General features: G+C 36.7%; 1 protein-coding gene across 1 annotated transcript; it reads left to right on the top strand.

Annotated features, from left to right (window-relative positions):
* Window positions 1–323: 323 nt before the first annotated feature.
* Y14 (RNA-binding (RRM/RBD/RNP motifs) family protein) lies at window positions 324–6,730 on the top strand. Its single transcript, XM_022298674.2, has 4 exons — window positions 324–771; window positions 3,207–3,343; window positions 6,196–6,335; window positions 6,419–6,730. Exons 1-4 carry the CDS (start codon window positions 504–506, stop codon window positions 6,462–6,464), a joined length of 591 nt encoding a protein of 196 aa, XP_022154366.1. The 5' UTR covers window positions 324–503; the 3' UTR covers window positions 6,465–6,730.
* The last annotated feature ends 19,613 nt before the right edge of the window (window positions 6,731–26,343 follow it).

Genomic DNA, 26,343 nt, shown 5'->3' with positions numbered 1-26,343 from the left:
ACCCATGTTCTCCTAAAAAATCGTCCAAACGAGTATAGCTTAATGAAATCAAGTACGAATATGTATTATAGAAAAATTTAAAAAAAAGTCACAAACCTATCAAAAATCAAGTACATGTATGTATTATATTGATGTTTTAGAAATTATTAAAATTACATAAATATTTAACTATAGTTCATAGTTCAGTAGTAATTGACATATATCTTAAACGAAAAAGTTGTGAGTTTGATACTCGTCCTTGAAAAAATTGAAAATCAAACTCGTAAATAAAAAAAAATCCATTTACAATGGGAACGTGCAAAAGCATGTCATAAGATCAGAAGAGAAAAAGGGGAAAAAAGAAAAAAAAATCTAAAAAAAAAAGAGAGAAATTGGGTTAGCGGCAAACCAGAAACCCTCGTTCCGATCCCCAAAAACCCCACCTTCCCAATCTTCTTCTCCTCCTTCTCCTTCCCATTTCTTCCGCAGAACCCACGAGGAGCTCTGAGAGACGGCGGCGAGCCATGGCAAGCGCTGATGTTGAGGCTGTGGACTTTGAGCCCGAGGAAGATGATCTCATGGACGAGGACGGAGCCGCCGAAGCCGACGCCTCCCCACGAGCTCCTTTTCCTAAGCTCAAATCCGCCATCACCGGCGGCGCCTCGTCCTCTCTCGCCGGTCCCAAGAAGACCAAGGGTCGTGGCTTCCGAGACGAATCCGATCGCAACACCCGTCTCGCCGGGTCCGACTTTGATTCCCTCAAGTCTGCTGATGGCCCCGGCCCCCAACGATGTTAGTTCTTCCTTGTCTCCTCCTCCTCATTACCTAGTTTGACAGATTGGTTTTCACCATTTTGTTTGTTGGGTTCTTTCCGTTCGTTATAGCTAGGGTTATGAAATTCTGGATGTTTATTTACTTTGTAGGTGGCGAGTTTAGATACATTGCCCCTTGGGTTGTGAGGGAAGTTATTTCTTTTCTTCTTGAATCTTCGGAAATTATAGGTTAGAGTAGACAAATCTTTCCCTTGAGCTTTTTAGGGGTTTTGCTTACTGTTGATGTCAGCTCGTGTGCCTTACTGTTTCAACAATGAACAGATCTTGGCTAAAATTTGATGTGGGAAATTATCATAGAGATAAGGATCGAAGTCTTGAAGTGGGAAGTTATGATGGAGCATCAACATTCTAGAGAGAATTCAAAGAATGAGTCTCAAAACCACTTTTCCATTCATTTGCCACCTCGCCTCCTGCTTTTGGAATTTCCTCTTTTCTTCTTATGAGCGGACGAACCCTTTGCACAGGGACATAAAGTTATCTCTCCACTCTATCCCGACTAACCACCCATTCAAGGAAAAGGCTAAATGCTTATGTTCGCTCAACCTGATTAGAGGTTGGTTTGTTGACTAACATAAAGACATCTCTCCATTTAATCATGACTAAATATCCCTTATTCAGCTTCATTTGGGATGGCCAACAGCATTGACCTTGTCTGGAAGTCCGCCAGCCAGGCTTTCCCTTTCTCTCAACAGTTTTGGCTGATTTCTTGAGCAATGGACTTCTGAGTTATGAGTCTACAGTGGCCAACATTATTGAAGGTCTTTACAACTGGTAGGGATCAGACCAATGTTTTTCTCATCTTCTATTTTTGGTGAGAGGATCTCTGGCTACTTATCTCAAAGGAAGACTTATATTCTCTCTAGGGGTGGAAGAATAACATTGGTTTGATTGGGTCAATCAATGATCTACTGCCCTCTTAGTTGCAGATGCCCATGCTTTGATTCGAAAGCCCTAGCCTGCTCCAAATTACCTTACTTTCTTTCCCTTTCTATGCCCCTTCAAAATTTATTTAGAAAATGGGGTTAGTTCAATTGATTCGTTCAAATGATCTTACTTCTCCTTTTTAAAATCCCATAAAAAATTATTAAGAGAATGGAGAAGTTTTTTTTTTTTTTTTTTTTTTTTTTTTTTTTTTAAGAAACATCACTTTGAGAAATGAAAAATAGATACAAAAAACAAATACAAAAAATGGAGGCGAACAAAAACAGCCCTGCAAAAGGGAACCCCTAAAGAAACAGACTTCAATCCAAAAGAATAAAACCTAACTGATAATTACATAAGGTCTTAATGACCGATCCCCATAAAGAAGTATTAAACCTAATCAGGTACTCTTTTAAGGCGGGGCAAATACAGTGTGGCAGCCACATTGTGAAGTGCTCAATGTTCCTTTACATTCTGAAGGAGGTTTGGGCATTGCGTAAAATTAGGTAATTTAGCCCTTTTGGCCTAGTGGGGGTTGGGAGATTTCCCTTGGAAGACCATTCAACATCAACTAATTAAAAATCAAGGTTGGGCTGGATGGTCTCGGTTGGCTTACTTGTTCTTCACCATTCCTTTGTCCTAAATCTCCTTGGTTCCAAATCAAAAAATGTAGATCTTTAGTAGACCAGCTCTGCTATTTTAAGTTGGAAAATGGAAAAGAATTAAATTTAGGAAAGATTATTGGATTGGTTGGGTGTTTTAGAACTCTACTTGTTGCTAGGTCTTATGATCTCTCAAATATCCAATCTTTTTCAGTTCTAGAATCTAGATGTTTTGAGTTTTCAATTTTTGGGCTGGAACATTTTACCGAGACTTTCTTAAAGGTTGAAACTGAAAATGGACAAACTTTATAAATGAAATATCGTGTTTCATACCAAAAATGGATTAACTTTACCCTGATAATATAGAATTTGCTTCCAGATCAGATCGAAGATTCTAAAATGAATTTACGAGTAAATTAATGATTCAATGTAAGAATCTGTGTTTGACCTTTTATTCATTTATAAAGCTTCTTCATTGTAGGTTTAGGGTGCTAAACATAACCTAGGTTACTTCGTTGCATTTTTTCTTATGATCTCATGAGTTTAGAATAATCATGAATTTTCAAAAAGATCAAGACTATCCTAACCATGATTTAATGCTACAGTAAATTGTAGTCGGATAACTTATGCACTTGCTTCTGCAGGAAGGTGATGGATCCTTTGCTTCTTACTTTTCAAATTTAAAACATTTATTTTTGTTGATGGTGTCTGTTGCCATTGTTTAGGCTTTCCGAGCTTATCCTTGGCACTCTGTTGTCAGTGAGAAATGTTTAAATATGTGATCTTAATAGTTCATATGGAGGGTAATAGATCCTTTAGCTATTACACCTCAGATTAATTTATGATTTAAGTTACTGTGTGTACTGTGTAGCTATTGAAGGATGGATCATTCTGGTGACTGGTGTACATGAAGAGGCACAGGAGGATGATCTACAAAATGCATTTGGTGAGTTTGGGGAGATAAAGAATTTGCATCTAAATCTTGATCGTCGTACTGGGTTTGTCAAGGTATATTTGGTTACTATACTATATTATTTAATTTTTTTAATCCTAAGGAAACAAGAATTACATATTTTTATCTGTTTCCTATTAGAGAGAAGAAAAATATGCATATACTTGGTTGTTTTAAACTAAAAAAAGTAGAATAACTAGGAATTTTTTAGAGGAATCCAGATAGAAATTTAATGTTTTGCTAATGATTGATGGATGGTTCGTAAGAAGAAAGTAGTATTGTGGAATTTATTTTTATATTTGAAAACAATTTTTTATCTGCGCATTCTCCCTTTTTCTAGGCAACATTAGTTCCACTACCATTCTTGAAAGCACAATAAATTGTTTTAGTATTAAACAGGGTGTTACCAAGTAGTTCCTCACCCTTTCTGGTGTACCTTTCCCCCTTCCTTTCGTAATTATATTTCTTTGTTAAGTCTACCAATTGGGGTAATTCTTTTCAAGCTCTATTGGTCTTATCTGAATATCTTTCTTGGTTGTATTAAAGGTGTTCATTATGAAAATTAATCAATTAATTTGATAAAAAAGGGGAAATTAATTAATTAAAGGAGTACAAAAGGCCAACTTGAGCATAGCTCAAGTGGTTAAGTACCCTTTTCTCTGCAATTTAATATTAAAAAGATATAAAAATTAAAGGAGTACAAAAGGCCAGAGGCCCAGAGGTTGTTAAGGCTATGTCCTCCACATAAGATCCTGCAGTACAAAGGAAACCAGCTCCAATGCAATAAATAAATCAAAGAAGGGGTACCAAAAGGTTGGAGTATAAGGTGTCCTCCACCCAAGATTTTACAGGACAGTTAACCAGCTACGATGGAATAAAGAACATTAATGTGTTTCAAATTGGCAAACACAAGATGAAAAAGCAGTTCAACTCTACTCAAGCTTCTGGAAAATTTATTGAATATGTCACGAACTTACTTGAACAAGTTCTGTTAGGTTGTACTATGTCCTTGAATTCAAAGATTCTTTAATATGCCATAATTTCATTAATGAAAGCTTTGAAATGCACCATCCAAAGAGTGCTAGGAAATTTTTATGAATAGAATCCTGATAAAGTAATGCAAGTGCACCTTGAGAATAGATAAAATCCAACAAACTCCTGACCCCTTGAGGATCTTGAAAGAAAGAACCTAGTGACGTTCCTACGAAGAAACCATCATAGAGTCGACTTTCACATTCATAATTCATCTAAATGGAGATAAGCAATGGAGACACTTTTATTTATTTTTCTCAGGTAAAGTTACATATCGATTGCCAACATAGATTGCTCATTCTAGAGTCAAACATGTGGATTTTCTTCTCCATAATTTTTTTATAAGAACAATTTCATTAATGTATGTAATTACAAAAGAGGGAGAAAAATCTCAATCCAAGGGAGTTACGAGAAACTTCCCCGATTGGACAAAAGTGTAAAGTAGCTATAAACATGAAAAAGTGATGAGAATTTACACCCTGAAATAGCTAGATAAACAATAGATTCAAAAAGCCTACAAAAATTTGCTCTTTAGCACAAAAGACCCTTTGGTTTGTCTCGTTCCATGTAACCCAAAGACATGGGCTAATGAAGTGCATCCAAAGAAGCTGCTTCTCTTTGTTGAAAGAGGGTGGCCCTTGAGTGTGTAACAGAGAATATTCTTTGTATTGGTAGGCAATGGCTAATGAAGTGCATCCAAAAACAAAAGACCCTTTGGTTTGTCTCATTCCATGTAGCCCAAAGACATGGGCTAATGAAGTGCATCCAAAGAAGCTGCTTCTCTTTGTTGAAAGGGTGGCCCTTGAGTATGTAAGAGAGAATATTCTTTGTATTGGTAGGCAAGGCTATTGACCAACTGAATGTTGAAAGCAATTTCTCCCAAAATCTCATTGCATAGCTACTACTACAAGTGAGCAAAATGTGGCTTTGAGACTTTATATCCTTCTTATAACGGAAGCACCATTGAGGAAAGTCGACATGCATGGTAATCAATGGTGAAACCTGTCAAAAGTATTGATGGCTCGGTGACCCAACTCAAAAAGAGAGAATTTAATCTTTTTTGGGTATTGATCTCTCCATATGAACTCATATAAGAGGGAATATGGAATGTGTAGATTCACCTTTAGCTTCAATGTCTAGGAGTAAGGATTTGGTGGAAAAGGACGCTTTTCTATCCAGCTCTCAAATCCGTAACTCCCCTCAGATTCAGTCATGTGGATCAACTTTCACGATAAAGTTGACTGGAGGGTTTTAAGATTCACATGAGGAAGTCCACAGCTAGTGCCATCAACCTCGTTGATCATCTCTTCCACCATTTTTTCTAAAGATAAGAAACAGAGAATGACATTCAAAGGGGCCTTAGCCGACAAAAACAATCTGTAGAACATAGGGACAAATGTTCCTTTTCCAAAGGGAATGGATCAAACAAAAGCCCTCCAATCCTAGTTAGGTACAAAGGAACAGTTCTTTTGAGCACTCCAATCCAAGGCTGTTAATGGTACAACATCACAAAAAAGTTCCTCTGAAAAAGTCCTAGCATTTCTTTCCTTGCATAGGAGCCAAGAAAGAGCTGTAGAGGTATTGGACTAGAGGACTCTGCCTTTTCCTTTGTACCTCGAGGAGCCACTCTCCCACCATTTCTTTTAACAGGCTTTGTTTTATAAGTTAAATTGTTAACCCAACCAACCTGTATGCTCGGCTTTAGAGCCACTTTTCTTTGGTTCGTATGATATTTGTTTCCAATATTATATCTTGACTACTATTTGAGTTTCATTATATTCCATCTATTTTGTGGGGGTATCTTTACCTAACTCTCAGATATTTACCAATTTTCTGCTGTGGCAATGTGACGACATTTTATTTTGGTTTCATGAAGGGTTATGCATTGATCGAATACGAGAGCTTTGAGGAAGCAGAGAGAGCCATATCTGCCATGGATGGATCTGAACTTCTGACCCAAATTATCAATGTCGATTGGGCATTCAGCCATGGACCCATCAGAAGAAAGAACACAAGGTATGCTTCTCAAAGCTTGGGGATAACCAAAGGTTTGCATTATGGGAAATTCACGAACCATATTTTTCCTAACTTAATTGCAGACCTACTCGGGAACGACGTTCAAGGAGCCCGAGGAGGAGATATTGATTTTGAGGTGTAGAAGTCCTCCCATGTGTGTTGTCTTTGGATTTTATTTGGGAGCGTGTTTCCTTTTGGATTGGATTAGGAGATGTTTCTACTGAGCTTACTCAATTGTCGGACGTTGATTTGGATTGATGAATTGTATGTAACTTAGAGACCTGAGGTTTATGCTGTTCTTTCTTTTTCATTTTTGGATTTCTTGAGGTTTATGCCTTTTGTGTTGTCACCTGCTATTATTATATATATTTTTTTGTTCCAAATTTGGTTATCAATGGCGTGGCTTTTCTTTTGGATTTCGTCATTTTCCAATCATCACAGTAAAGCCCTCTTTTTTTTGTGTTTTTTGTTAGAAATTTTTAGGTCTAATATCAAATAACATTTGCATTATAAAGTAATGATGCAAAGATTTGTCATATGTCTCTTGTTTATTTTGGCTAGCTTATGCCATTCTTTAGTCCACTATTTTTCAATGACCTATTAATATCAAGTAAAACGATTATTGGGGTTTTATTTAGGAATGCTCTTGCTTCTTGCTTCTATTTCTATTATTTGTAATTTGTTTATGCTTTTTTAATAAATAGAAATAGAATTGCATATATTGAAAAATTAGATATTGTTTTCTAAAATCTTAAAATTAGGAAAAGTAAAAGGTAAGATTTTATTGAAAATTACTTTTTAAAAATTTTATCTTATATTTAGTTTTTTAAAGAAGGGAAGTAGAATTTCTATACAAATTTTAAAATGTTTCAAAAATAAGAAACTATAAACATCAATAGTTACTGCACATTTATGTTTCTAAAAATTTGATGAAAATTCCTCTAACATTTTTCTCTCGTTCAAGTTAATCTTATGTTAAATTACTTGTTTAATCCTCATACTCAACCAATAACATTACCTTTAAAGTTTGAAAATAAGTCAATGTGTTATAACACTTCAAATATCAACTGAAATTTTATTATTTCAAAGTCAAATTGACATGGTAAATCATTAATCAACTATTTACTTTTCAAAGTTAGTCAATATGATTTGTAACATTTCGATGATAACGAAAATCAATACATTAATTATTTATAATTTGTCACCAAACTTTGAAGAAATAATTTAGCATACATATTACTAACACAACACGACTACTACTTTCACGAAGTTAAATGCACCAATGAGAAACTAAAAAAGTATTTTACAATCATGCATCTAACGGTTATGAGAGTGACAGCCACATTTGTGACGCTCATATTAGACAATTATCTATTCTTTATTAGATACACGTAAATCAAACTATGTATCGTACTGGTTAGGAATTGATTAACTCAATTTAGGTAAGCCATTGATTGATTTTAACAAAAAAAATTGTTAAAAAGAATTGAAGGATTGAAATGAAGTGGAAATGGAGTTGAGTGGAGGGGAGGGTGTGAGAAGACAAAATTGTTGAAGATGTCTCAATAAAGCCAAACAGGGCCTCAAGCTTTCACCTGGTTTAAGGAAATGACAATCATAGCCCTGCCCACCCCCACCCCCACCCTTCCACCTGCCCCACTTCATTATGGATTTTTAATCTAATATATTTCTGGTTCGTCTCCGTACTATTTTGATATTTGTATTTTCAAAACGTCTATAGTTCTATTTCTTACTTTGTTTCAGTACCATTTTGATTTCTATATTTTTAAAATATCTATTTTAATTCATGCACATTTTAAAAGAGTGTATATTAAAATGTACATGAAAGTGTAAATACTCAAATGAACAAAATTTGGAAGTATATGGATCAAAATGAACTAAAACTAAAAGTACATGGATCAAAATAGTATTTAACCATCATTTATTTTTTCCGTTCATTGATTTGTATAATACCATTTTATGTTTTGGTCTTTGATCTTAATATAAATTGATGTGTTATGGTCCAGCATAGCCCTCACGGCTTTGCTTTTAGTTCCACCAAAAAGTCCTCCCACCAATGGAGATAATTGTTCTTCTTAGATCACTCATTTCCTTAACCTATATGGGACTAAACCCAACAATGTTAATAAAACAATAATTCTTGAAACATAAAATTTTTGTTTTCAAATTTTAACCATTCTTTTAATGGAAGAATTTTATTGAGAATTTTTAATATAGCAAGGATAAAATTGATAGTTATAAGAGATCAAGTACCAAATTATAGAATTTTTGTTAGGTAACTCAAAACTTTTTAAAATTCAGAGAGAATCATATATTGTATAAACATTAAATGCTATATATTTTCTCGAAAATATTTATTTATTTGTTTATTTTTAGTACAATAAGAAATAAGAATGAGGATTCAAACTCACGATATTTTTTAGTTGGAGATATATGTCTAGTTAAAAACAAAATTTTTAAAAAAATATTGTTTTCAAAAAGTTAAAAAAAAAGATTTTTTTAGGTCTTCTAAAAAATGTTTTACAAAACAAAATAACAAAAGGAAACTGGACTTTCGATGTTTAAATTTATTTCATACAGCAAAAAGAAAAAAAAAAACTAGTCAAGAAGCCATTTCTTTTATACAAAAAGTCTTTTAAAACACAATGTATATTACATAAACAAAATGTAAAGAATTAAAGAAATAACATAATAAAATCATAATAATACAGTCATAATATCTAATTTTTAAATCTATAAAAATAACAAAATACAAAGTTAAAAACAAGTCACAATATCTCACTTGTGGTGTATATATATATATATATATATATATATATATTATATAGTTTGTGCTATTTTCGTAATTGTGTTGGGAAGTGTTTACATATTAAAAAAAATATAACATTTTATTATATAAAACCATAATAAACATTGGTTTAAAAAAACTCTAGGAAAAAATAAAGCGGAATAATATAACATTTTCGATATCTCACATTTGCGAAATATTATTCTCATATGAGGTGAGACATATTTTCAATATCAAATATCAAACTTTATCTCTAGATTTAAAAATGATATGCATGCTCCCACACCCAAATAATATATTTGGCTAAAAATAAACTTGTTATCTTTTTACGTTTAATAGACTAACATAACATGTCATGTATATGACGTAATAGGCTTTAAATTACCATATCACATGTCAACTCAAATATACTTTAAACGTTAAAGTATTAATGCGTCATAACCAGACCAAAACTATAGACCGAATCTTCACCTCAATGTAATACGCTAAAAAAAACAAACTGCATTGGTTAAAAAATGGAAAAGAAAAAAATTCTCTTGGACCATCATTTCATATATATATATATATATATATATATATATAATTATTTGTTGAAAAGAAAAGTAAATGAAAGTATAGATGAAGTCAATAATTGAAGAAAAAAGGCAAAGGCTATTATTCAAACTCAATTATTTGACAAGAATAAAATCGTACACTGCCACCCATACACACACACACACACACACACACACACACACACACACACACACACACACACACACTCACTCTCTTTTGTAATTTGTACAAAGACCATTCAACATACATCTAAAAAGCAATGTCACCTCTATGAGATTTTATGCTATTTTTTTTTAAAGATAAATATTTGTTGGTTAAATGTTATTTACTCGGTTACTTTCAACTTTAGTTCATTTTTTTTATTTTGAAATTAATATTGTATGACTTATTCGGTGGATTCTTGTAATCGAGGCTCGTTGTTTGGACTGAGCAGCACACGACTTGAATCCAAGACTTCGTGATAGGTGATACCACGTTCGTTTTGGTTCCTCTATTTTCAAAATATCTATTTTTGTGCAGCTAGACTTTTATCGGCTTTTGTTTATTTTAGTCGATGTACGATTGCAATATTCATTTTAGTCCATGTATTTTTAAAAGTGACCCTTTTGGTCTTTTCATTTTTATTTTTATCTCATTTTTTATGATCATAATTTTAGCATGACATTTCACGCATTGAATTTCTTGAATTGTAGCCACAAATTTATATTAGAAGGTTTTCAATGTATATAAAATTTTGCAAATAGGGATCAATTTGGTCACTTTTTAAAGGTAGAGAGACTAAAATGGACTTTTTGAAAGTCAAAAAACTAAAATGGATAAAAGTAGAAAGTACGATAAATCAAATGAATATTTTAGAAGTATATAGACTAAAATGAACCAAAGTTAAAAGGTAAAACGACCAAATTATTTTTAAACCATATTTGTTTTAGCCTCTAATATTTTGGAAGTTTTTTTTTTCAATATAGTCTTTTTTGTTTTAAGAAGTATCAATTTAGTCCCTTATATATTTGTAAAATTTTCACTATAAATTTCTAATGGGTAAATGTCATAATTGACAGAAATTTAGAATAGGTAACCAGTCTAATAGATCGAGAGTTTCTAATTTCTCTTTCAAATAACAAAACTTGACTTTTAGCTTTTTCTGTCAGTGACTTAATCCATCCTCTAAATTTACGTCAACTCACACAAAATAATGTCATGTAAACTTATCATAAGCGAAAATTAACATTTACTAACAAAAAGAGTATAATTGAAAATTTTTAAAATATGAATGATTAAATTGAAACTTTTTAAACAATGTGGGCAAAATCGAAAGAACATTTGAACGTCATGGACTAAAATATATATTTAGTTTTTTTTTTTAATTCGTTTCAATTTCATTATTTATGTATTAGTTTTTAAAAATGAGGGATCACTAAAAATTAAAAAAAAAGATCATTTGGTAAATTTAAGAAAGATGTTAATTTTTATTTTGAGACTAGTTAGTTTATTAGGGTAATTAACAACCAATTTTTTTTACCACATAATAACAACATTTTTAGACCAAATAAATGGTATCATTTTCCTATAATAGCTAGCTATTTTGAGGTGGATAAATTATTCATCTTAATGGTCACATGATGAATAAAAAATTTTATATGTCAAAAAAAATATAAAATAAAAAATTTTATGACTAAGTTATGATTAATAAAAATTATTATAGATAACTCATCACTTAATTGTTGTTAAATTTTTTTTTATAGAAAACGTTTCTAAAAAAGATGAGAAATAGGAATAATATAATTCTAAAAACTGGAAACGAAACAAAGAAAGAAAGAAATGAAACATTATCAAATGAGACCCATAATTATTTTTTATTTATAGTTTCTTTCTTATTTTTTTTAAATAAAATACAAATATGTTTGGATGCATCCACTCCAAACCATGCTTATTGAAAAGAAAGAAAAAAAAAAGTCAAAATTACTAAATTATTTTTCAGAAATAAAAGGGAATTAAAATTTTGATTTCCCACATTAAAATGAAAGGTCTTTTTTTAATATAAAAAAAAAAGAAAACTAAAAAAACTAATATTGAACTTTGAAGGCCACCCTTTGGTTTTAAAAAACTAATATGCCAAATTCATTTTTGTTTTTACTTTTAAAAATCAAAAGTAGTTTTAAAATTAGAAACAATATTTTAATCCAAAAGCGATGTAATTATGGAAGGCAATAATTGAAGAAAAAGGCAACCTGTTTCAAACTCAATTATTTGACAAATAAATTAACTCGTAGCCTGTCCACCTATTACATTACACGTGTCTTTACATGGGATTTTATATATGAACTCAAAATCATTAAATAAAAAAAGTGTAAGAGTATAAATTTATTTGACAAAGATTTCATCTGGCTGAATGATTTTGGGAATTGACTTAAAGATTAAAAAAAAATTTTTTAATCATATGATCATTTTAATTAAATTAAAGAAACTAATCTAATTGCAGGAAAGTTTTGGTATATTTATTATTTCTTATTTCACATTTTCAATTTTCAATTTTCGATAAATATAAGTGTTTCATATTTGTTCCTATGCATCTCTCATTTTTATTTTTAAGAAATATTTCTAAACTGATAACAAAATCAAATTTTTTTTTTCCTATTTCCATCTTTTTTCAAAACATAAGTAAAAGACATTATTTTATCATTCTTGATTTATAAATGCATACCATATATCTAAAAAATAAATCAAACGTAAAATTTTCGAATATTTAATTAAAAAAAATTGACCTTCGCTTAAAATTTTTATTTTAAAATCGTTGAGAACAAAAAAGCAAGAAATAGTTACCATACGCAATTTAGTTTTTCTTTATTGAACAAGAAGAAATGAGAAACATAAACATTATCAAACGAGCCCTAAATATCAACTCTTCTTATTAAGTTTATTCGAATGAATCAAAGAGACGAGAAAGTCTTGTATTTATAGGTAATTAAGAGAGTGAAGTTGGGAAGGCTCACAAGAAGAAGGTTGAATTTGTTGGGTTGATATTGATAGTTTTTGGTTTCCTTAGTTGGTGCAACAGCCAATATATTCATTTTTGACCAAATTCAATTTAGCATATAGTTTTATTCCCTTACCAAATATGATGAGTATTGTTGGTCATAGCTAGGATACCATGTTTGAATTTTTCCTACTCTTTTTTTCATTATCATTTTATTTCCAATGTTTCATTTAATTTCTTTAAAAATTGTGCTTATTCACTTGTAATTTTTATATTTCAGCCTTTTACATTGAATAATATTTAATTGCCTCTTGATTGGTCAGTATAAGAATCTTATGTTAAATACAATTATATATTTTTTTTTTTACTAGTAAGAGAGAAGAATGTAGAAAGGGAGGGAGAGTAGGGAGCTTTTTTTTTTCAATTTTTCCAAAAACATAAATAGAAAGACTTCTTATTCTTTTAATTTTCAGAAAGAGTTGAAATCTTAGTTAGATTAAAAAAAATGGTTAGTAAATAAGTATAATTTTTAGAAATAAAAAGTTAAAAATGGGATGGAATGGCCAACCTGTATAGCTCAACAGATATCTAGCTCATTTCTTAGAGATGAGAAGTTCAGTTCTCATCCCCACATTTATTGTACTAAAAAAATTGAATTACTTTACCTTAGAAATATATGTATTTTCATCAATCAAGTAAAAAAAAAAAAAGCTAAAAAACTAAAATCACTCTTTGCTATTTTCTTAAATCACTTGTATTTCATTGTCAAATATAAGAAACTAAGGGTGTGTTTGAGAGGATTTTTTTTTTAATAATGTTTTATTTAAATTTATTTCAAATATATATCACCCACCAAACTATTTTCAAGAATAATGCTTGGAAAATTGTAGGTGAGACAATCTGTGACACTTCACGCTTTCCCAATTACTTGGAAAATTGTAGGTTGGAAAATTGTAGGTCGTCTCTTCAATTTTCCAAGGATTATTTTTAGAAATAGTTTGATGGGTGATATATATTTGGAATAAGTTTAAAATAAAACATTATAAGAAAAAAATCCGTATTTGAGAGTGCCAAAATCACTTCCATCCCCATTGATTATGTTTGTCAAATTAAAAAAATCGATTTTAGGAAAGTTTAAAATAGTTTTAAATTGATTTTTAAAATATCCTTAGACGGTGATTTTGGAAAATCAATTATACTTAAATCTATTTTTTTTTCCTAAATCACTCATTCTACCGTTACTCCAAACACATCCTAAAAGTGTTTGAAAAAGTGATTTTTACCCTACCAAAATCAGTTTTATTTAAAAGGTTAAAATACACCTTGTTTGTTTGGTCCCTGTACTTTCAACTTTTGTTCATTTTGGTCCATATTCTTTCAAAATTTACGTTTTGGTCCCTGTAATTTCAATTTTGGTTCATTTTAGTCCTTGTACTTTCAAAATGTTCATCTTGGTCCATGTACTTTTAAAAAGTAACTATTTTAGTCTCTTAATTTTATTCTTAATCTCATTTTTTTTCTATCACAATTTCAACACAATACTAAAATCAATATATTTTTAAAATGTAAATATTACTTTATACTAAAAAGTTTCCCGTTATGTGCAAAATTTTGTAAAGAATGACAAAAATAATCCCTTTTTAAAAGTATAGGAACAAAAATTAACATTTTCAATGTACGATGACTAAAATAAATCAAGACTTGCAAGTACCGGGACCAAAATCGTATTTTAACCGATTTAAAAGGCAATGTTTGACCATTAAAAAATGACAATAATGATTTAGTTCAGTAGTCAAAGATATCTCCACTGCCACCCTAAATTTTTAAAAACGAGCCGTTAAAAAAGAAAAAAAAAACAGAGCTGTTGTGATGTAATATTCTAAAACTAGAATTTTCACCCATTTTATATTAAAAAGAAATAGTGGATTTACATTTTAGTACTTGAATGATTTTGATATATATATATTTTAATGAAAAGTGGATGGGAAAGTAAAATCAGTTTACAGATTAATTAGTTTTTTTCTTAGTACACTAAAATTAATTAGGTTAAGCCCACATTTTAAACATACCTTCAATTTATGAAGCTATTACAAAATTTTAAATTCACTTGGTGAGTTTTTAGAACATATAATTTATATCCAATTTTCTTGATCAAACTCAAATTCAACGACACACGATTTACTAATATATCATATATTTATCTACACCATCAAATTACTATCAAATGACCCCAATAAATGATGTTTAAAAAACTATTTTTTTAATTCTAATAAAATTATATTAATCTTAATTTTAATTTAAGTAGTTATTATTATTAAATAAATTGTTATAATAAAGATACTTACTATTATTAATAAAATAAAATAAATGTATTATTATTTTAATTAAAATAATATGAGCACATTTTTTAGTGAATGAATATGTAAATAGCTATAAATAAGAAAATGGTATACCAATAATTGTTATATATCTAATTCATTTTTTACCATTTCAGTAGAACAACATCAGTATTTTTATCATGATTCCAGAAAATTTTTAGTAAACAACGACCAAAAAAAAAATATTTTCATTTCAATTGATTTTCATTTTGATTTCTTATCGTTCTAATTTTTGATAAATAATTAAAGAAGAGAGGCAATAAAAATTTTATCCACTCTGAACTAGGTTCGAATTGGACTTTACAAAGGATACCCCTTTTCTAAAGTAGTATATTTGGAACCATTTAATTTAGAAAACAACTTTAGGAAGTGAAAAAAACCCTTCATAGGGGAGGGGGCCCCTTAAGCATAGGGCAGTGATCTGAATGTGCCTACACAAATTGGAGCAGCAGCCATGGCTGTAAATGCACCCTTCACCCTCTTCTTTACTCTGTCAGGGCTTATTAGATAGGGCCATTCAAAATGCCTCTTCTCTCTCTTCTTTACCACACCCTTTTAATCACTTCCAATCTTATCTCTCTCTACATCTCCAACGTTTCCTTTTAATCCATATACTTTGGTTAAATCTTTTTGAGACGTTGTTTCTAGGGATAGCAATGGGGTGGGATAAGTTCGGGGGCCATCCCTATCTCCGCCCCTATCCCCAAAATTTTGGGGGCAGGGATGGGGGATTCTCAGATCGAGAACCCGTCCCCGATAAATATATTTATTATTAACTTTATATATATATATATATATATATATATATATAATTTTTATGGGAGTTGAAATTAAAGAAAAGGGGATAAATTGGAATTGGAATTTGGATTTTTTTAAAAAAAAACTAAAAAGTATTTATTAAAATTAATGTATATTAATATTATTATATATAAAAATAAAAATATTAATAAAATATTAAACATGGTGGGGTCCGAGGAGGGGATGGGATTGGGAGACCTCCCCCATCCCCGTGGAAACCCCGTTTAGGATCCCCACTTTAACCCGTCTCCGGTCAAACCAAGGATTCCCCAACTCGATCGGGTCGGGTACCCACGGGGCTAGGGTCCTGCGAGTATTTTTTTTTTTTTTTTGTCATCCCTTGTTGTTTCTTGTTGGCCGAAGTCGCGTTGATAGTTTCTTTTTAGGGGCAACTTGAGATATGACAAAAAAAAGTTAGGAAAATAAGCAAAATAGCAACAAGGTTTGAGTTTTTCAAATATAGCATTTTTTTTGCAAAAAAACAGAGGCCCACATTCTAAATTACAAATATATCCTAACCAACAATAAACTACTTCTGATTGACTTCTGATATACTAATGATTGACAGATATACTCCTAATATATATGTGATATATGTTTGATATACATATGGTATGAAATTGATTTACTTCTGATATAACTATGATATCTACTACTATAAGTAACATAGAATTGATTGACTTATGCTATACTATTGATTTACTTATGATATAACTATGATTGACAGATATACTCCTGATATATATGTGATATATATTTCATATATATATGATATGAAATTGATTTACTTCTGATAAACTATGATATTTACTATTATAGGTGATATAGAACTGATTGACTTCTGATATACTATTGATTTACTTCTGACATAGCTATGATTGACATATATACTCTTGATATATATGTGATATATGTTTGATATGAAATTGATTTGCTTCTTATATAACTATGATATCTACCAATTATTTCGAACATATAACCTCTAATATATGTTTTCTGATATACTACTAATATATAAAATAATTTTTTTTTTCAGATAAAAGCAATGGTACAAACACGAAAAATGAAATAAAAAAACATCGTCGAAAATGTTGATGTGGTTCATCCCAAAAGACAACATAAACCAACACCAAAAGTGTTGTCCTAGAACTTATGCTTCTTCTTTTATAGAATTTTAAGAATGACATTGTTAGTCTACTTTTGGTTTATGCCACTGGTTCGTTTTGATGTATAAACCTTTAAGTTTTTGGTTGAAGGACTTTGCTACTGATTTGATGTTGATACCCAAGAATGATATTTAAACCTTTTAAGAATGACATTGTTGCTGATTTCATTTTGATCTTTAAAACTTTAAATAAAACTTAATTGTACTATTGATATATATACGATGTATACTTGATATATCACTGATATATTATTGATATACAGAAAAACCCTAAGTTTCTATTTACCTCTAATTTCTAATTGATTTCTCAGTGATAGTAATTTCGAAAATCACCATTGACATTCACATTCACGTTCCTTTCAAGTTTTCTTTGTCATTTTCAGTAAGTATCAAATTTTTTTCTCATTTTCCATGCATGCCAATACCTACTAATTTCTAATTGATAAAAAAAATACAAGATAAAAGGTTAAAGCAGGTAAAATAGTGATTTACTATTATACAACTGATATAGAACTTATTGATTTTTTATATACTATTGATTTACTTCTAATATACTAATGTTTTCAGATATACTCCTGATATATATTTGATATATGTTTGATATATAATAGCGAAACGATAACTAAAAAAAGTAATTTGGGAATACTGTTATATCTGAAAATATCAAAAAGGCATGTTATTTTGTTAAATATAGAAAATTTATATGTACTCCTTACAAATTCCCTTGCATGTTTTCTTTGGATGGAGCAGAAGAATAGTTAAAAAAAAAACAGAAAAAAACAATAATTTCACGGATGACTATATGTATATTAAAGTACACAGCATTAAAGTTTGTTTAATTTTATGAATTTGTTTTCATCCACTTTGGTAAATTAATAAATCTAGATTTAATTAAATTATTTTCATGCAAGCCAAGAAATTAGAAAAAATGAAAATAAGCATTTAGAAAATTGTAAAAGTTAATTTAATGAAACTATTCAACTTTCTGTTACTATGAAAAGCTAAAGAGAACTAATTCTAGAAAAGATCGATGATCATTCAGCATTATCTACTAGTTAAGGTGTGGTTGAACTTTTCGTTCAAATTTTCACTCCCACGAACCAAATATTTTTTTATTTCTACAAAAAAATATAACATACCAAAATAAATAAATAAATAAATAAATATATATTTTTTTTTCTTGTTAGAACAACCAAATATAACCATAAATAAAATAAAATTAACTAACAATATTTTATAAATCTAGCTAAAGGCATAAAACTACATCAATACAAAATTATTTATCAATTTGAGCTCAACTACGATTAAGACATTACAACATCAACTAAAATGTTAGGGGATTAAATCCCGATCCACCCCCACATTTTATTGCATTGATGTATATTCTCATCTTCGATATTTTTCATTTTTTGTAAGTTGACTCGACATTTAAAATTTGAGTTCCTAACCATACCTCTGGTGAATGCACATGTTTGTTCATATTTCCCAAATTAAATATGAACGTAATCCATGAATAAATTTTCACTTCAACCCATTTCCTCGAGGTTGGCCACATCTGTCTTGCTATGAAGATCATTTTAATGATTGTGTGATCCATATTCTTATAGCTAGGTTGACTTTTTAATTTCGTCAAAGTCAATTATTATTTAATTTGTTGATTTTTTTTATCGAGTTTTCAACGAGTTTAGGCTCATATATTCCTATTTCTCATTGGTAATTAATGGTAAATAACATAGTCAAAGATCTACCCATTTAAAGGATTCTATAAATTGTACCTGGAAAAAAAAAAGAACCAAAAATTAAGGGCCCTGTTCTTCTGTAAAACCCCATAAAGAGGATTTCCCAATTTCTATTAAACTACGTTTTGTTAGCTGTGCTTAAGCTAGCTACTACAAAAGTTAATTTAGAGAAATATATAAAAATATTTAGAGAAAAAAATTTAGCAAGACAAAAAGAGAAAATTCTAGAAAATGATTAAGAAAATGACCAATTTCGCGAACGTCGGATCAGCTAGGATGAGTCGAAAGATGAGCTTCGGAAACCACGCAGAAGGCATGCAAAACAGAGTGAGCACCCTGAACTCGTTATACACCATTTCGTTATACATCGCCTCCATGGAGCGCATTTGCGTGCGCATTGCCTCCATCTCTCTTTGGAGCGCATAAAAATCCTCGCTTGTTGGAGCCGGGGCTGGACCCCGGGCGCCCTTCTTAGAGGTCCCACCTCGACCACGGGTGGCCTTGGACGTCCTCGGGTGTGCAGGCGGCAGGGCAGGCGCGGTGATTCGTGCCGACCTGCGGAGGGGTTCCCCTGCTAGGCCGTCGTGACCTTGCCCCTCTACCGCCGCTGCTCCGACCTCCCTCTGGTGGGCATCGCTGGCAGCCAGAGTCCTTCGATCCGTCGTATTGGTCGAATTCGCTGGTTGAACCATGTTCGCTCGCGTGTTGGTTTAAAGGAATTGGGATGACTTAGATTGTCAGTCGTTTCCCACAGACGGCGCCAAATGTTTATGCAAAGATTTGCACAACAGTGTGTTTCTGGTTGTAGCTCGAACCCGGCCTCCGGACCGACCTGACCACTTGGGCGGACCTGCACAGAAAGGTGAGCACTCCGACGATCAAGTCAGTATAGGACGGATTCCAAGTCTAGTTCGAAGCCAGAAATCATCGTACCTGATCGAGGAGTGAGGTCCCCTACTTATGGGTGGTGGTCCCGCTAATCTAGCGACCGTTACATTCAGTAATCTCGGGACCGTCGGTTACATCCGGTAATCTCGGGACCGACGGTTACGCCCGATAATCACGCCGTAGACAGTTGCGCATCTCGGCACATACCGGGCTCCCCGGTGGGTCGGACCTGAGCCGGGCTCACCTCGGCCCTCACACTTGGCATTTGTAGGCGTTGGTGGCGGCCATCCCGGCCTTCCGAGCTGGGCGTGATTCATGAGTCATCTTGGGGCACCAATAGGGGTCTTCCACGTGTCCCGAGTATACCCTTCCCCAAACATTGGCCCCCTCTCTGTCTGGTCCGATCTCGACCTGGCAGAGAAGTTCATTCAACCTGCTTTGGACACGTGGCGACTTCCTATTCGTGGGAAAATACAACCGTCGCGGAAGATTTATTGTCGGAATATTCAAATATTCCGACGCTTCGGGTCTTAGAGAGGATCCCAGCCACTCGTTGATTACACGTGTACGGTGGGGAAGTTCCTCCGACGGGCTATAAATGCCCCCAATCCTTCAGATCATACCTTACGTTCCTTGAATTCTTGGAGTTCGATCTGAAGGCAGCTCGAACCCTTGGTAGGTCGGTCTCTTCCCTCTCTCTTTCGAACATAATTGTCATGTCGTCCTCTATTAGCAGCAACCTAGGATCCGATCTAGCTCGTAGGTTAGAGGCCGAGCTCGAGGAGATAGAACACTTTAGAATCTCCGATGACGGGGAGGATAGCGATGCCTCCACTTCAGGTCAGGGTTTGGAATACCCTTCTAGGATACCTGAGCACTTCCTCGGATCCCTCCGTAGGGGATTCGCTATCCCTGAGAACATCCTCCTCAGGCTTCCGGAGGAGGGGGAGAGAGCTGACCATCCCCAGAGGGATGGGTCACTCTCTACTTCAAGATGTTTGAGTACGGCCTCAGACTTCCCCTTCACCCTTTTGTCCAAGAATTTCTCTTCCGGACTGGGTTGGCTCCGGCTCAAGTGGCCCCCAATGGGTGGGGTGTCATTTTTGCTTTGGCCATCCTTTTTTGGCTTCGAGCTCGGGATAGTGAGGAGGCCGAGCTGTTGGACGTAGACCAGCTCCTCGCGTGCTTCGAGGCGAAAAGGATAGCTAAGAAGCCTGGTCGGTTCTATATGTGCGCAAGGAAAGGCGCAGGCGGTATAGTTAAGGGGCCGACCTCCATCAAGGGATGGGTGATGAAGTGGTTCTACGCTTCGGGGGAATGGCTCGCAAAGGACGAGTCAGGTCGTTCCTTCTTTGACGTCCCCACTAGGTTTGGGAACCTAGGTACGGAGTAGTTCTTATTTTGCGTAATTTTCTTCTGTCATTCAGGTCTAACTCGGATTTTGTCTTCGTGCAGTTTCAATCCGACCAGTCCCCGAGCTTACGCAGGCCTCCTTCGATACTCTGAAATACTACAAGGAGCGCTTTCCGAGGGGTAGGAAGGTCGGAACCCTGGTGACTGACGAACTGCTGCTCGAGTCCGGGCTGCTAGATTACAACCCTACAGTTCGTCCCATCGAATCCTCTAGGCCGAACTCTGAACTCGGTATGCCGAACTCGCCTCCCCCCTTTTTCCTCTAACCTTGTGTTGACCCTTATTTTATCTTGTAGCCATGGTTTGCGGATTTGCAAGCGGCGTGAAGCGCAAGTCTAAGGGCCGAGCCCACGCCTTTGAGGCTGCCCAGAGTTCGAAACCGCCCACCCCTGCCGTGGCAGGGCCTGCCTCGGAAGATCCAGCCCCGGTGATCGAGCTGGAGTCTTCTGGGGGTCCCTCGAGGGAGAAGCGCCCCAGGGATCAGGTCGAGGCGGTGGACGCCCAGACCGAGGCGGCGGACGCCCCGCCTTTGGGCGAGGAGGCGAGGGAGCAAGCCCCTCTAAAGCGAAGAAGGAAGAAAAAGAAGGCGATCTCTCCCTCGGAGGTCGGAGCTTGCAGGGTCTTGCCTGCAAGTTGGGCTGATCGGGTGGACGATCCTGCGGCCAGGATGGGCGGGACGTCCGATGTGACGGCGCGGTTCAGAATTGAGCCGTCAAGTCTCGGGGTGAGGGAGCAGGTGACCCGCATCTCAGCTGCGAGTTTGGACCGCTGCATAAGGAGGGCGTCCAAATTTGTGAGCGCTCCTGGGTCCGTTCTGCAGAGGACTATTGACTACGCTGCCGAGGTAAGACTAGTGCCCCATTTTTTTTTTTTGCTTGATTTCGCCCAACAGATAGTTCGACCTAACTGTTTCCTTGTACCATTTCTCAGGTGTTTGTTGCTTCCATTCAATCGGCTCTGGTTATAAAGGCCGAGCTGGATGGGAGAGAAGCTTTGGCAGCGAGGGAGAAAGAGGAGTTCTCCGCTGCCTTGGAGGCTGCTTCCTCCACCATGAAGGATGAGCTGCTGAAGGCTCACTCCGAGGTGGAGACTTTGAAGGCCGAGGTGGAGTCTCAGGCCGAGCTACTGAAGAAGGAGGAGGACAGGCGCAAGGCTCAACTCCGAGCTGCCCACGCCATCACCAGGGGCTTGGAGAGGGAGAAGTTCCAGCTCCTGAAGGAGAAGGACGACATGCTCCAGGCGCTCGAAGCGAAGGATAAGGAGTTGGAGCATGCGACTGCCGAGCTGGAGACGGCGAAGGAACGCCTCAGCAATGGAGTCCTGCTGGAGGAATCGTTCAGGCAACATCCTGACTTCGATGGATTTGCCAAAGACTTTTCTGACGCGGGCTTCAAGTTCCTCATGAAGGGCATTGCTTCCGACATGCCCGACCTTCAGATCGATTTAAGTGGTCTGAAAAGGAGGTATGCCGAGAAGTGGGCGTCTGGGCCTAGCGGCACCCCTGGCCCCCAAGCGTTGGTGGATCGGTATGTCAGGGATCTGAACTCTGACTACTCCGATCCCGAAGAGGACCAGGTCGACTCCACTCAGGAGGGCGCTCCCCCAACAGGCTCTTAGGCGACCACCCTTCACGAGGCTTTTCGCCGTTCTCCCTCCCTTTTCTTTTTGTTTGTAAGTGTCAGGGCAGAGTTGCAAGGTCTATAAGCCTTGGCTCTGCTCTTCATTCAATAAAGAGACTCCCATTCGCTTCGACTTCATTGTTAGTGACCTTTTTTCTTCGCTTTTCCTTTGAACAGCAGCTAATGTCACCTCGCACCTCTTTACTTTTAAGGTCGCGCCTTTAATTAAAATAATTTGAAAGCTTGAGTTTGAATCTCTTAATGTTTAATCACATTGCACCAACTCTGGATTTTAACATTCCATCCTTAACTTAAAAAGGTAAAAAGGCCAAAATCCTAAGTCCGTAGCTGTTTTTCATATCGTTCCTCGTACCCCCAAGCTCGGAGGCTTGATCATTTTGAACTTTTCACATCGCCCCTTTGTCTTAAAGGTTTGAATTTTAAGTTCGTCAGTGGTTTTGGCATCGCACCTCGTACCCTTAGGCTTCGAAGGATTGAATTTGAACCAACTGCTGGAATGCGATCGCGTGAGAGTCCGTGGCCCCCATTTAATTTCTGGTCGAACTCGGAAGCACGAAATTAAATCATCACATTTATTCCGATAATAATGCTTTTGGAACAGTCGTTACAAATTCATTGAAAATCCTTTTGGCATTTCAAGGATAATAACGCTTCAGGTGTTCCGCGTTCCACGGGTGCACGAGGACATCTCCTTTCAGATCGGCCAATACGTACGTCCCAGGTCGGACTATGCCCTTGATCTCAAATGGGCCTTCCCAGGCCGGATCAAGGGCACCCACATGCGTTTGGACCCTCCTTAAGACCAGATGTCCGACCTGAAAGTCCCGAGGTCGAACGCGGGCATTGTAATGTCTGGCCATCCTGCTCTGATATTCCGCCAGGCGTAGCTGGGCCAGTGCTCTTCTTTCTTCCAACAAGTCGAGGTTGAGGAGCAGCTCTCTCTCATTTGTCGAAGGCTTGTAATGCTCTACTCTGTCAGATGGCATGCCGATCTCAACCGGGACTACAGCTTCGGAGCGAAGGCCAGGGAGAACGGGGTCTCACCCATCGACCCCCGCTGGGTGGTCCGGTACGACCATAGAACTTCGGGTAGCTCCTCGGCCCACCTGCCTTTCTTGGAGTCCAGTCTAAGTTTGATGCCTCGCTTGATGATCTTGTTGACCGCCTCCACCTGCCCATTTGCTTGCGGATGTGCGGGGGACGAGCTGAGGTGACTTATGCCAAGTTTGCTGTAAAAGTCTTTGAACTTGGCGTTGTCAAACTGCTTCCCATTGTCTGTCACTATGGCCTGTGGTATACCAAAGCGACATATGATGCTCGTCCATACGAAGGACGTGACCCTGGATTCCGTTATGTGGGAGAGCGCTTCGGCCTCGGCCCACTTGGTGAAGTAATCCACAGCAACCACCGCGAACTTGGTCTGGCCCTTGCCCAAAGGGAAAGGGCCAATGATATCTACCCCCCACTGCGCGAATGGCCACGGGGCCGAGATGGGGGTGAGCAGCTCGGGAGGTTGGTGGATTATGGTTCCGTAGCGTTGGCAATTGTCGCAAGTTCTAACGAACTTCTTGGCGTCCTGGCTGAGGGTCGGCCAATAGTATCCTTGTCGGATCACTTTGGCTGACAGCGACCGGGCGCCTGAGTGATTGCCGCACACTCCTTCGTGGATCTCCCTGAGGACGTACAGGCCCTCTTCAGGGGTTAGGCATTTCAACAGAGGCAGGGAAAAGCCACGTCGGTACAATACCCCATCTCGGATCACGAACCGAGCTGCCCGTCTTGCCAACTTTCTGCGCTCCTTGGGGTCTCGTGGTGAGTTGCCCCTAATGAAGTCCGCGATCGGGTCCATCCATGAGGGTTCTGGAGCGCCGATCTCCATCAGTTCGGGCTCTAAGATCGAGGGATTATCTAGGATCTCGACGGGGACCGACCTGGCCAGGTCGGTCTCGTACGCCGATGCTAACTTGGCCAAGGCGTCAGCATTAGAATTCTCTGCCCGCGGAATCCGGCTTACTTCGTAAGTTCGAAACTGGGCTAGGTATGACCTGACCTTACCCAAATACTTCTCCATTCGGGTGTCTTTGGCTTGGTACTCGTCCTTGATCTGGCTCACAACCAGCTGGGAGTCACTGAAGACCTTAACACAAGAGGCCCCCAATGCTTGAGCGACTCGCAGGCCGGCAATAAATGCTTAATACTCAGCCTCGTTGTTAGAAGTCCGGAAGCTGAACCGCAAGGCGTACTCAAATCGTTCACCCCCTGGTCCGAGCAAGAGGACCCCGGCCCCGCACCCCTTCTCATTGGAAGATCCGTCGACATAGACTGTCCAAGGCAGGTCGGACCCGCTCAGCTCGGAAGGTGGTGTGAGCTTGGCTATGAAATCTGCCGCTGCTTGCCCTTTCAACGCAGTTCTGGGTTCGAACTGGATGTCGTACTCACTTAGTTCTATGGCCCACTTCATCAGGCGTCCGGAAGCTTCCGGCTTGTGGAAGATACTCTTAAGGGGCAGGTTAGTGAGCACCACCACCGTATGGGCTTGGAAATATGGTCTAAGTCGTCGGGCCGAGGTGACCAAAGCGAGAGCCAACTTCTCCATCCAAGGGTATCTAGTCTCGGCTTCGGTCATAGCCTTGCTTGTGTAGTAGACCGGGTTTTGCCGCGCTTCCTCTTGCCTGATTAGGGCCGAGCTGACGGCACTGTCAGACACTGCTAGGTACAATTGGAGCCTGTCCCCCGACATAGGCTTGGCAAGCAGGGGTGCCGAACAGAGGTAGTTCTTCAATTGCTGAAACGCTTGCTCGCACTCCGCCGTCCATTCAAACGGTCCTTTCTTTCGTAAGATCTTGAAGAAAGGGAGGCACTTGTCTGTTGACCTTGAAACAAACCGGTTCAGGGCCGCAATCCTGCCATTGAGGCACTGAAGCTGTTTCAGCGTTTTAGGTGCCTCCATCTCGATCACGGCCTTAATCTTTTCGGGGTTGGCCTCGATTTCCCGGTTGTTTACCATGAAGCCAAAGAATTTTCCCGAGGAGACTCCAAAGGCACACTTAGCAGGGTTGAGCTTCATTTGATATGCCCTCAGAACCTCGAAGGCTTCGGCCAGGTCGGAGAGATGCGACTTAGACTGCTTGCTCTTGACAAGCATGTCGTCCACATACACTTCCATATTCCGGCCGATCTGCTTAGCGAACATTTTGTTCACCATTCTCTGGTAGGTCGCTCCTGCGTTTTTTAACCCGAAGGGCATGACCTTGTAGCAGTACAAACCTTGGTCTGTTATAAAAGCGGTATGACCTTCATCTGGGACATGCATCTTGATTTGGTTGTACCCAGAGTAGGCGTCCATGAAAGTGAGCAGTTCGTGCCCAGCTGTGGCGTCCACGAGCTGATCAATCCTTGGCAGTGGGAAGCAATCTTTCGGGCATGCCTTATTTAAGTTCGTAAAGTCTACGCACATTCTCCACTTGCCGTTAGATTTTTTAACTAATACAACATTGGAGAGCCACTCGGGATACGAAATTTCTCTTATGTATTCAGCTTTCAAAAGTTTGTTAACTTCCTCAACAATTACATCACTCCTCTCCTTGGTTATAGGTCTTCTCTTTTGTTTCACAGGTCGGAATGATGGATCTATGCTGAGGCGATGCGT

The sequence above is a fragment of the Momordica charantia genome (assembly GCF_013281855.1).
Source record: "Momordica charantia cultivar OHB3-1 chromosome 6 unlocalized genomic scaffold, Mcharantia_2.0 BLBB01000006.1, whole genome shotgun sequence".
NCBI lineage: Eukaryota > Viridiplantae > Streptophyta > Magnoliopsida > Cucurbitales > Cucurbitaceae > Momordica > Momordica charantia.
Note: the sequence above shows the minus strand (reverse complement) of the source record. Positions and strands in the feature narration are given on the sequence as shown.